The sequence below is a fragment of the Plasmodium malariae genome (assembly GCF_900090045.1).
Source record: "Plasmodium malariae genome assembly, chromosome: 8".
In the NCBI taxonomy this organism is placed as follows: domain Eukaryota; phylum Apicomplexa; class Aconoidasida; order Haemosporida; family Plasmodiidae; genus Plasmodium; species Plasmodium malariae.
In genome coordinates, this window is record NC_041782.1 from 21,969 (window position 1) to 36,401 (window position 14,433).

The 14,433-nt window shown below is 19.0% G+C and overlaps 2 protein-coding genes and 1 pseudogene across 2 annotated transcripts, besides 1 other annotated feature; all 3 read right to left on the minus strand.

The window, feature by feature from the left end:
* Positions 1 to 576: 576 nt before the first annotated feature.
* Positions 577 to 1,501, minus strand: PmUG01_08010600 (fam-l protein; the record flags this gene model as incomplete). The annotated part of the gene is made up of 2 exons (XM_029004274.1): positions 577 to 1,299; positions 1,427 to 1,501. The coding sequence occupies 2 exons, from the start codon at positions 1,499 to 1,501 to the stop codon at positions 577 to 579; spliced, it is 798 nt and encodes a 265-aa protein (XP_028860979.1).
* A 2,819-nt stretch (positions 1,502 to 4,320) lies between these two features.
* Positions 4,321 to 5,378, minus strand: PmUG01_08010700 (annotated as a pseudogene).
* Positions 4,321 to 5,378: a sequence feature (Plasmodium exported protein, unknown function, pseudogene).
* A 7,390-nt stretch (positions 5,379 to 12,768) lies between these two features.
* Positions 12,769 to 13,706, minus strand: PmUG01_08010800 (fam-l protein; the record flags this gene model as incomplete). Its single annotated transcript, XM_029004275.1, has 2 exons — positions 12,769 to 13,494; positions 13,620 to 13,706. The coding sequence occupies 2 exons, from the start codon at positions 13,704 to 13,706 to the stop codon at positions 12,769 to 12,771; spliced, it is 813 nt and encodes a 270-aa protein (XP_028860980.1).
* Positions 13,707 to 14,433: the final 727 nt, after the last annotated feature.

Genomic DNA, 14,433 nt, shown 5'->3' on the forward strand with positions numbered 1-14,433 from the left:
ATATATATTAAGTTTTTCCTTTAGTAAATATATGTATACATATCAGTGCAATAATATATACTCACTTCACTTCATTAAATACAAGAAAAGACACATTTATTATTAAATTAGAACTAATAGGTTATTTTTCTAATTACTTAAACAAATAGTAATTTTCTTCTAAGAAAAAAAAAATAGTAAGCATTGTTTATATTAGTTTAAATAAAAATAAACAAAAATACTCTATTAAAATTATGTTAATTCTACTGTTATGTATGCTTTCTAAAGCACAAATATACACTTTTCATAGAATTCTATTTTAATACGCAAATATATGTATTATTTAGTAATATATAATTACACAATATAATAATTAAAACAAAAGTTATAAAAACTTAAAACATTCAAATCTATAAAAAAACTAAGAACATATATTTTTATTCTTTCGAATTAGAAAATGCATTAATATGTAATTGCTTGCTTAAATTTTCAGCAATTAACTATATGTTTATTGTATATATAACTAATGACATGTTAGATATTACATCATATTAAAATATACGTTACCTTAAAGAAATAAATTCCTTATTATTCTTTTCACTTTTTACTGAACTTAATTTTTTCATATTTTTTAGCTTTTTTATGATAATAAAAAACGTATGATGTAAGGGTGAAACCTAATATTAATAAGGGTATAACAAATAATACAATTCTAAATAATGGTTCTAATACACTTTGAGATGTACCTGTCAATAACCAACTAAAATATTCCTTCAAAGTTTCCTCCCAGGAACTTAAAATCGTCTTCAATCCTGATAATTCCAAAAATCCATGTCCTCCAGATTGATAACACAGAGATGTATCTACTATGAGTAGAGTTGATAACAACAAAAACAATAATAAAGGTGATCCTAATCGTAATGAAAATTTTTTACGCATTGTTTTTTTGTAAGTCTTATCACTAATATTCTTATTCCTTCTAAGAAAATCTACAAAGTCTAGCTCTTTGAATATTTTTTTTTCAAGATGACTGTATTTTTTTGTTTCAAACATACAGGATTTACTTTTTACAAATGATCTATTGACTTTCGAATTCTTTAATGAACATCCAGCTGGTTGTTCTTTTCTTCCTGTAGGTTCTTTTTCATTATTAGATATATCTTTTTTTTTTTCATATATTCTATTATTTGGTATTTCTTCTTTTAATCCAACAACATGTAAATCTTTATTCTGTTTACATTTCGCTAGATATCTATTAATTCTTGTACATAATTTCCCATCAACAACAATCTTCACATTTCCACATTTATAGAAAGTACTCTAAAAGATCAAAGAATACATTTAATACTTAAAAGAGTAAATATTCTATTATTAAAAAACACTATATATAAAAATAAAACACCAAAAATATGAAAAGCAGAAATATAATTAAATATTAGTGCTATACCTTGTCAATGTAAAAATTATATATTGAGGAGAAAAATATATACGTAAAAATATTAATAAAAGGTAAAATCTTCATTTTTTTCCCAATTATGTAGATAGATAATATTGTACTATATTTAATAAGGCAAAAATTAACAACAAAATTATGTTCTTTAAAATATTAAGAATACTATTAATTTTATTTCTTTATTTTTTTTTTGTTAATTTTTTTTTTAAGATCTTTATAAAATATATAAAATAATAATGCTTTATTAATAGAGACAAAGAAAAGAAGCATTAATATATATGATAAATTTTTTATCATAATGTTGATACAATAAAGAAATTTTCATTAAAATATTATATTTTGAATTCATTAATATATATTCAAAAAATATTAATTAATAATTTAATCTAAAATAGTAATTAACGTTTTTATTTTTCTCAGAATAAAATGAAAAAAAATATATATGATTTCTTAATATTTGAAAATAATAAGTTAATATAGAATATAGAGAATGTAGATAAAACGTTTTTCAATATATTAATAGTGTATCACCTAATTTTGATGATATTTTCCCATTAATAATTCTAATTTTTTAAGAAATATATATTTAGAAGAACATAATATTTCCAATAAAATAGGAATTTTTATAACAATAAAATAATTTTAATAATAAGCGAAAAAAATATTTTGTACAATTTTTAGTGCTACATTATTTGTATTGTTTGTATTAGTAGCCACAATAGCACATGCATCGTTTTAGAATTAATAATATATTTAAAAAATATAGTTTGTAGCATGGTATCTAATCCGTAAAAAGTATATATTGTTTAAAGGTAAATAAAAAATAATCTTTTATTTCGTTTTACATAATTTCTAGAGAATGAAATTTTTAATAATGTAAAATTTGTTCTATTATTCATAAATTTAATGACTTTTTCTTTTTTTTCTTCTTTTAATTATACATATATATATAGAAAAAAGGTAACAAAAAAAAAAAAAAAAACATGTTACCGAGTAATTCATCTATAAATTAAATAACACCAGAACAATTTTCTTTTAGTTAAGCATTTTTTTTAATTCTATTTAGAATAAAAATACATATCCTTCTTAGTTACCATTTAATTTTTTTACAAATATTTAAGTAAAATTTATTAAACACTATCAAAACGACAATTAAGCAAGTTAAGTAAGAAAATCGTAAATGTATCTACCTTTTATTTTTTGCCTAACAACCGTAATATTTTAAAAAATAATCTATTATGTATGCACCTTTTATAAATTAAAATTGTATTAAAAAATGTTAATTATTCCCTATGAATAATTTTAACCCTAAGTAATAATACTTATATATATGTGTGTATTTTATTTACAGAAAACTATATAATTTCATAAAATGTTATAAATTTTAATATTAATAAAGAAAAAAAAGAAATTGTGAAACATTAAAATTTTTGCAAGAATTGTGGTGAATTTTTGTGTATAGATTCAAATACTAATACCATCATATCTTCATCTAACTATATTTTATGAAAACAATGAAATAATTAATATGTTTCATGGTATAAGGTGTGCACTTTCAAAGGTATATACCACTTAAAAAATAAAAAAAACATTAACCTATATTTTTGGAGTTCAATTTCATATTGTGTTATTGAATGTTTAAAGGAAAAAAAATTTAATAATGATAAAAGTTCATATATAAATTTAAGGGATAATGATATAATTCATTACTACATTCAAAATATTGCTTAATATTTTAATTAAAATATATTAGAAATTATAGCTTTAGTAAAAGCTTTATAAAAATTTTTCGAACTTAGAAGTGTAACGTGGATTTTCATTTAATTACTTCTATATTATTAAAAAAAGGTTTATGACTAATAAAAAATTCGTAATCGTTTATAAAATTTCGTAATATTTTGTTACTTATTTAAACTTTTACTGCTACTGATTGAATTGCATTTATAGAACAAAAATACAGGGTATCACAAATATATAAATGGATATAAATATATAATATTATTCACTTTTATTCATGTAGTTATTGATTTAGATAGTATAAAATAAATATTTAATTTTGCACACATTTTAGTATCTCACTAAACTTTATATCAAAGAAAAATTCGCTTGATTATGTCACAAAAAAAATATATTAATATTTTATAATCATTAATTTTATTATAGATATCTATGGAATAATTATGCAATGGATTTATATGACCCATTTGATTTAAAAAATTACATTATATATAGACTTTATCTATTTGTATAATTGTAAAGTTTCATTAATTCTAAAATTGGTAAAATAATATTAATAATTTATTTTTATACCTAAAAAAAGCATTAGCACATATTCGTATTCTTCACAAATTATGCAAAAAAATATAAAAATATATTAAAAAAAATATATATATGATACAATCTCTGAATTTCTTATTTCTCATAATATTTTATTTTAAAAAAAACACTTGTTAAGTTTATATATAAATAAAAAAAAACATGTACAACAAAAAAATGGACCTAGTTTTATTAAAGGTATATTATCATGTTGTACTAAAGTTAAAACTAAGCTATAATAAACCTTTTTAAATAATTTATCTAACAACTATTTACATTTATAAAAAAAAACAAAGCGATAAATAACATGATTATTAAAAATATAAATGAACTCATCAACTCTAGAAATGTTGCTTTGAATATAACATTATATATTAAATTAAATTAACTCTTATAAAATATAATAATACACGTTAATATAAAACACATATATATATAAAATTTTCCCATTTAAAGCATATATTTCTCTTCTGAACAATGATCTATATTAATTTCACCTTTTTTTAAAACTAAAAAAATATCATTGTATAACATATGTAGATTTAAATATGTTACACTAGAATACTAAGTACTCAAATAAATACATTATAAAACAAAAGAATATATAAAAATAACCTAAATTTTATAAAAATTAAGCATATATTTTTTTGCTGTTGTTCAACTATATACATAAGTATACATCTAGATTGTCTAGAACAATTTATCTGCATATATGGGATTTTTTTTTGTCAAATAACTTCACTTATCAAAAAGCATATCTTTATTAGTTACATAAAATTTTTTTTTTTCATAGAAAAATTTATTCGTTATTACTGTATTTTAATAATTTCATATTTTCCTTTTAACTCTTGTGCTTTCCTCCCTCATTATATAGCATACTTTAAACATTTTCTATATTATAATAACAAATGAATAGCTTTTAAAATACCACATACTAATGAACATTTAAGATATATTGATTATAGAGATTAAACAATGGCCCATATAACTGTTATAATAAAATAGGTTAATATTCCACCAAGCGCTAAAACAGATCTCTTTAATGAATCATTCACTAAATACGATTTTGTATCAATATCAATACATATCATCAATTTTTTTATACCAGTTAATGCTTCATTTTCAATTTTTCTAAAAAATTATCTGTAGCTCCAGAATTTTTACCCAACGCAGATGTTCGCTTCTTGTCTAATTCCTCTTCTTCATTTTTGGAATTTTCAATATTTCCTTATTCAGATTTTTCATTTCTTTGAATTACCATCTTTATTTCCAGAAAACTTACCTTCTGTAGATTCTTCATTTCCTGTTTACACTTAAGATTTGATAATAATCTATAAGTTATTGAAGTCAATATGCTATTTGCAGTTATTAACTGATTATTCATAAACGTTACATTACAAATAAGAGGAATATATATAATATATATAATGCGTTATATTTATTTACTGTGCAAAGTTTCTTATAAATACGTATATCTATATGTATATATAATATGAAGCAGCAAAATATATTAAGCAACTTTTCTGGAATGTTGTCTTTATACCAAATTATTTAAATATGAATATGTCCAAATTAAAAGGATAAAGGTAAAAATTTTAATTAAAATAAAATATTTTATTTTTCCGTACATGTTCGAATTAGTTCATATTACAATATCTTTCATTAGTTAACAAGTTCAGTTGATACTCGAAAGAGACTAATAACATGATACTGATATTTGTACTATTATTTCATTATGTATCTTATTTTAAAAAGAGCTTTAAATTCCATATATAAAATAAAAATATTATGTATTGAAAAAGGAAAAAAATATTTAAATATTTTTTCCATAAATTTTAGCAATAATGATTTATATACAACAAATACAAGACTAATTACAATAATTATGGACAAAAATTATACTATTGATAAGTGATCAGATTATATGTATATTTAAATTATCTAACCGAATAATTAAAATTTTTAGTTATTAATACTTTTCAAAAAAAAACATAAAACAAAGCGGCTTTCTTGGCCCTTAAAGTTTTTATTTTTACATTAAAAAAAAAAATATATATATATATGTCCTGAATAGGTACGTTAACACAAATGGATATATAACTATTAATTATTTTGCTATATATCCTAATAATAAACATATTAGTGTGTAAATATCATATTAAACATTATTTTATAGTTAACATTTATAAATTATTGTACTGCATATAATAGCCATAATATGAGAAAAAAAAGAAAAAAAACGACAAAATATTATTTATTACGCAAATTATAATCTGTTATGTGATATATATTCACCATATATAAATATTTAATATAATGTTATTTTTATTTTGTTTTATTAAATTTCATTAAATTCCAAAATCTTCATATTTACAAAGAAATAACTCCTAATTGTTTTATATTTTTGTATTTTATTTTTATAATAAAAATATTATAATTTTCGGAAAATATAAAAAAATAAATATTAACTATTTTTACGAAAAATCAACTTTTAAAATTTAAAAATTCTCTTATTTTCTATTTTCCCTTTTTTTCTTTTTTTTTAAATGTAAAATTTATAATTTCGATGGAAATATTAAATAAAAAAAAAAATTCTATAAATATTTAATTAAATATAGTAAAAAATATATTTTTAATAAATGTAAAATTTGAAAAAAAAAATTTAAATAAAAATTAATTTCAATTAAAATATTTTACAAGATAAATATTCTTAAATAATAAAAAAAACGTAAAATATTACATATAATGTAATTTAGAATGAACATGGATACATTATTTTATCCTTGAAAATTTTAAGGAACGATAAAATTGTATTTGTTTTTTTATAAATAAATTGTGGAAAAAAGAACTTATAACGTTAAATTATAATATTTTTTTGTCTATAATAAATAAAATAAATTTGATTTTTTATGAATTATATGTGTGAAACTATGGATATTTATAATTCCAAGATTTTTATTCCTTCATATAACTATAATGATTGTAGAATTATTAAAATAAGAAATATATATATAATTTTAATTATATAATAATAAATTGATACTAATTTGTACAAAAAAAATTACTCTTATAAGAAAAAATTAATTGAACGGAAAGAATTAAAGAAATAATCAAATTTAATATTTTATATAATATTATCCATATTCCTTAATAAAAAAAAAAGAAAATTACTGTTTTATATCATTATTTTTTATGTGCATATATACATAAGTTATATGCAAATTTAGAAATATTTGACTTTTTTATTATTAAATGTTTCTATTATTTGGATGTCATTTTGTTACATACAACATATTCGTAATTATATAAAAATAATTTAATTCTCATATTAATAACTAGAATTATATTTTATGAAGAATTTATTATGATACAGACTGTATATGTGTACCATTTTTTATTTAGTATTTTATAATTTATTTTGTTACAGATTTTATTATCCTTCTTTAGGTGTATATATTTTTTCCTAGATTTTTTTTGAATATTATATCTAATAAAAATATGCATGTTATTTAAAATTATTTAATTATGCTTATTCGTACAGATTACAGTACCACATATGAATAATTTTTTATATTTATGTGAAATATTTAGTTTTTTCCAAGTGCATACATCATAAGTGAATAATAATATTAGGTGCATAGATATATCAAATAGGAATATTTAATTGACTTCCAAAGATAATATAATGCATAAATGAGAAAAATACATGTTTGAACCCAAGTAATTTTTAGGAATTCACATTAATTTTCGTTTAGTATATAAAACGTTTCTCGTATATCTATGTGATTTTATAAAAATTACATATATTAATATTTAGTTATGAAGTAACATCACTAAGGATACACCATATTTTTGTAGAATTTAAAAAAAATAATGTTTCGTGGAAATATATGTTGATTAAAATATGGAATATATACTCCTTTTATTGGTAATTAATATTATTATGTATTTATGAAAGAATAGTTAAGTATTACACCACTTGTTCTTATGAATATTACAGCCTAATAAGATGTAGTTACAAAAGAATGGAACAAGAAAAATATCATTAAGACTTTTGCAAGAATTATTTCAACATAATTCCAAAAATATATTTTATTACAAAATTCGTCTTCCTAAAAAATCTGATCTTTATTTTATTTGTTTATATATAAGGAACTGCATCTAATGCACATTTTTTATGTTATTTATTATTTTTCTTATAAAAAATTCAGCATAGAAAATATTTTTTTAGCAATATATTTGTCTATCCTCACGGTATTTAGTACAACTTCTTCAAAATGTTTGTATATTAATTTAGGTTGTTCTTCGTTCATTTTATTTTACTTTTTTCTTAGAATACTTTTAATTAAATAAGTCTCTAATCTCTTTAAATTAATTTATCTTTCTATGTTTTTAACTGATTCTTATAATTCTTACCTCTTATTTTTTTGCATTTTACATACCTTTCTTCATTTTCTAATCGCAGTTCATCTTCTCATTATTAAGTCATAGTTTTCCGATACCTTTTTTTATTTCCCTCTACATATTGCAATTGATATTCTCTTTCGATCTTTACTAAAATTAAGCTAGTTTTGATATCTTATAAAATGCTTATATTCGTTCTTCATAGTAATTTTACTATTAGTACTCTAGAAAAAAGGCATAAATATTATTTATTATTTATGTAAATCTTAAATTTCTTAATAAGTGAATATTGATTTGAAAAATAAAACAAATAATCAGGGGAAAAAAAATAACAATAATACAAAATAAAGACACATTTTAATTATACAACATTATTATAACATCATATCCATATAAAAAGTATAAATACAAAAGTTTTTGTTATAAACAGACTCTTAATTTTACTTTTTGTTTCTATTTCTTTTTAGAAATTATAATTTTAGTAAGCAAGAAATTTCTCATTGAACTGTTCATAACGATACTTTTTATAAAAGCGCTATTTATATTGTTATATATTTTACTTATTTTTTTTAACTTTATCGGAAGTATTTATTATGCTATATACATATTTTTACGCATATATGAATGCATAATAAGCCACAGAAAAGGAAAACTATAAAAATATTAAAGAAATATTTCTTTTGTGAGTTCTTTAGGTAATAAGAACTTAAAATATTTTTAACAGAATTAATCCGTGTAAATTTTATACTCAGTGTATATATAAATTGAAAATTTTGTTAATAATTTTTTTTTACATAAATATAATTTCACTAATAAAATAACTGCATTCAGTTGTATTTAATGGATATAAAATTTAAATATAATAATTTTTTTTTAGATGAAAAAAATATTTCTCAAACTTGCACCGTATTTCCTTTAACATTCTTTTTTTTTTGTGTATATAGGACAATGTTTTTTACTATACTTCTACATATTCTTATGATTATAACATATTATTATAGTTCCATGAAAACAAATATTGTTAAATGGACAAAAAAAAATTATATTCAAGTCATTTTATAATGCTATAAACAACGTACATTTATTCATAATTTTACAATAATAATACATTTTCATTATAACATGAACAAATAGTTATTTAAAAATAGTTAAAGTTATAAAGCAAATGGTAGAAATTCTTAGTTTAAATATAAATTATGACAGTTATATAAAATTCTTTGAACTGTTCTATCATATATTCACTTTAAAACAGAAAAAACATACTTTCATAGAAATCAATTTTAATATATAAATACATATATTACTCCAAATATAATTAATTAAGCAGATAAAGTATATTAAAATGCAAATAAGAATCAACAGAAAACATATGAATTCATAAAAAAACTCATAATACATTTTCTTACAATTATGTATCAAGAAGATAAGGTGAGAATACAACATTTATAAAAATATAGCAATTATAGTTACATTTATTCAGAATATGTCACTTAAGATATTACGGATCTTATTGCATATTAATAAATTCCTTATTAGAAAATATGTGTTTCCTATTATTAATTCTACTCAGCCACCAACTTAATTTTCTTGTATTTTTCAATATTACTTATGATTTTCGTAATCACTATTATAAGCATAAAAGCTAATATAATTATAAGTGTTGAAAAAAATACTAGATAAAATAAAATTAAAAAATTATTTAATTAGAGATAAAAATCTTTCATTTATATAAAAGAAAGTGTATCTTGTAGAAAATATACACATAAAAGTATTCTGAATCTAATTATGAACTTATATTTTGTATTGAATTAATGATTCTAATAAAATACTTGTTTTTTCTAGTGTTTCATGTTATAGCTAAATAAAATTAATTATTATGAAAGTAAAAATATCTGGAGCTATAAAATATATTTTTCATTATATATATATTATATATATATTATTATGTATCTAAAGAACTATATGTTATTTTGTAATTTTTAAGCATATAATAAAATTTACAGTTAAAAAAAAATATGTACAAGTTTTCATATTGTTTAAAGTACTATAATAACGAGCATTATAATTTTTTATAATGATTTTATAAATTTATACCATTCATTCATATACTAACGAAATTCGTTAATATTTAAAGTGGTGTTAAAATATTTATATATTTCATACTTTATGTTTTTTTAAAAAGTATAAATAAACATACGTTTATAAAGGAAAAAATACTTCCAAAAAAAAAAATAATAAAAGGAAGTAAAAATAAATTTACCATAAATAACTATTGTATTTAATTTAAGAATTTCAAAAATAATTGTAGTCATATATTATTCCAAGCAAGCATAGTCACATGAAATAAAAATTTAATATATATAAAATAATGGTAAACACGGACTATGAATTATTGAAGATGAACCAAATTTTTTGATAAAGAAATTATTGAAAGAATAAGCATTTTACTATTTTATATAAATGGATACTGAGAAATATATTTTTATAAGGAAATAAAAGCTACAGTATCATTTATATAATGTAAAATTTTCATATAACGAGAAAATTATTTCATATACTCTTATTTCTACTCCTTGCTTATTATAAAAAAACAGATAGCAATTATAATTTATTATAAGTAAAACATTATTTCCCTTTAAACAAAATAAAATTAAACTATTATAGTTTAAATAGTTTTTTTGGTTTACTAAACTAAGATGCAAAAATTGAAAAGTATATTTTTTATTCCAATACTTTGTATGTGCTTATTTTAACATTAATAATGGCACTCTCTTAGTATTCTTCATTTATTTTTATTATTTCATTAAAAAATATTTTTATGAATTAAATTTTTTTATATATAAATAAGTTATCACATAAATACCTGTAAAATAAAAAGTATGCAACTTGTGTTAATTAACAAATTATAATAACGTACACCTTCCATTTAATGTAATGAAGTAAGTGAGTTAATTTTTTACTTTCTCAAGCATACATTGAAAGGTTTATTTAACTTAAACTTTTTTTTTCCTTTTATTTAATAGAAATATTTATTTATTTATTTCCTCAATAATAGAAATAATACGGTACAAGTAATTTTTTTATGTCAATTTATTTTATCGTAATTATTTACTCAATACATTTATAATAGTATATAATTAACCGTTATGTATATGTAATAATAAAATAATTAGTATAAGTACATTATAATTCTTAGTAACTGTATAATTAATGCAAATCTAACAATCATTCACATACGAATTCTAGTAAGACTAAAATAATATCAATAAATCTAGCTATTTTTTACAAGAAACGTGAACTTCAAAGTTGCATTTATGAATTACATGTAAAAAAGTAATTCTATGTTTTCCTTATATTTTATTTAAAAAAAATATGAGTTCTAAATATCAGAGATTTATTTATGATAAATATAATTCATATATTTTTTTATATATACTCAAAATATTATTAAAATATTACTTGATTTATTTATAGACAACTATAAAAAGAAGCATAAATGTATATGTATATATCTAAACGCGAAGAAAGGATGATATAAAATACATACTTATTTTAATTACTCCTATTGTGAATTTATATATTTATATACATATATAACTTTTAGAGAGAACTACAATATAGGGGAGATAAAAAAAGTTATTGTATATATGATCTATTAATATGTTATTGGATTTATTTCTTTAATTTAATATTTGAATGACATAAAAAATTAGGGCCATATATACTATATTTATTTATAAATTTTCAATGTAATTCATATTTAATTAATTTTTGCAAAATTGAATTAACGCACAATTAGAAACCATAATAAAATTATTAATAATTTTAATTTCATATTAAATTCTACATATTTAAAAATGCAAAGTATGTAAACTATTCCGTCTATAACTCAAATAGAAAAGAAACCTTATCTTCTTATATATTATTAACTTCTCATTTATTACTTTTATATAATAAAATTGAATGTATATTTGAATGATTTTTACAGTAAATATTCTTAATAACTCTTATCTCATATAACTTATTTTATACAATAAATATTTTAGCCGTTTCTTAAATAAATAAAATATACATATATATTAATGCAACAAATTCTCTTCATTTCCTTTCATTAAAAAAAAAACAAGACACATTTATTGTTAAATTAAAAGGAATTTTATATTTTTCAATTACATTAACAAATAGTAATTTTCATCAAAGAAAAGATAAAAAATAGCACACAAAATTTTTATTATTTCATATATAAAGAAACAAAATACTCTAATAAAATTGTATTGATTATACTGTTATGTTTTCATTTAAAAACATATGAATATATTCTTCGTAGAAACCTATTTTAAATCAAAAATAGATGATATATACAGTGGTATATAATTAAGTTAATACAATAATTTTAAATACAAATTTAAACAAATTAAAACATTCAAATCCATAAAAAAACTAAGAACATATATTTTTATTCTTTGGAGTTAGAAAATGCATTAATATGTAATTGATTGCATAAATTTTCAGCAATTAACTATATGTTTATTGTACACATAACTAATAACACTGTAGATATTAAATCATATTAAAATATACGTTACATTATAAATATATATTCCTTATTATTCATTTCACTTTTTATTGAACTTAATTTTTTCATATTTTTTAGCTTTTTTATGGTAATAAAAAACGTACGATATAAGTGTAACACCTAATATTAAAAAAGGTATAACATATAATACAATATTAAATAATTCTCCTAATACACTTTTAGATGAATTTGTTACACCAGTCAATAACCACTTAAAATATTGCTTTAAAATTCCCTCGTAGGGACTTAGAATCGACTTCAATCCTGATAATTCCCAAAATGCATCTACATTAGATAAACACAGAGATATATCTACTATGAGTAGACTAAATAACAACAAAAACAATAATAAAGGTGATACTAATCGTAATGAGAATTTTTTACGCATTATTTTTTTGTAAGTCTTATCACTAATATTCTTGTTCCTTTTAAGAAAATCTACAAAATCTAGCTCTTTGAATATTTTTTTTTCAAGATGACTGTATTTTTTTGTCACAAATTTAGAACATTTATTGTTCATATCTTGTTTTTGTCCATCATAATTATTTAGTGAACCTCTATATAATTCTTTCTTTTTTTCTGTGCACTCCTTTTCAGTATTAGATATACCCTTTTTTTTGTCCATTCCATTATTTGATATATCATCTCTTAACATTACAACTTTTGAATCCTTATCCTTTTTATATTTTGCTAGTAATCGATATATTCTGTCGTCCAATTTTATAGCAAGCGTGTACTTTTTGCCTAGGTATTTGTTAGACCTAATCTAAAAATCCAAAATAAATAATAGTTATTTAATGAATAAATAATATAATGATGAAAACAGTATTCATAAAAATATAAAATGAAAAATATAAATAACAAAAATATACTTAAATAATTTTATCATACCACATGATCACTTAAATGAGGTATCCACGTTAAAAAGATAAGTACAACAATTTTAATAAATGAGAAAATCATAATGCTTTTTTTCATCTTTTGTTCTTTAAATATTTTAAAATATTTATTAAAAAATACATAAAAAGTTATACTATAACCTCTTAAAGGCAAAGGATATTATAGTAGTTACTTAATTCTATTTTTTTTTTTTTTTTGTATCTACTTAATAAAATTTATATAAATGTAAAGTATATTATAACATCGATATACAAAAATAATATTAAAAAGGTATTATATAATTTATAACTTTATAGTGTTTATTAAAAAAAAATAACTTTCATATAAATAAAATAATTTTAATTTATATAAAAATATTCAAAATATATATTTTAATTATTTAGAAGAGTAGTTTAACTAAATGATTTTTATTATAAATTTCATTCAGAATATATTATGAAAAAAATAATATTTCCATATTATAAGGAAATAAGGAATTTATATACCATATAGATCGTATAGTATACATATAAAATACATTATTTCATACCCCAAAGCTATAAGTAATGTTATGAATATCTTTTCATTAAAAATTATAATTTTATTAACATGATATTTTAAAAAAAATTATTTGTAAAAAAATATTAATTATAACAATACAAAAACAGTAATAATAAATGAGGATAACTATATTTTACATAATATTTTGTAATATGTTAGTATATCAGCATAATATACTTATGCATAAAGGAAATACGATCTTTTATATTCTAGACCATGCTTAAAGAATCGAGTATATATGGAAATACCTAATTTCTGAAAAAAT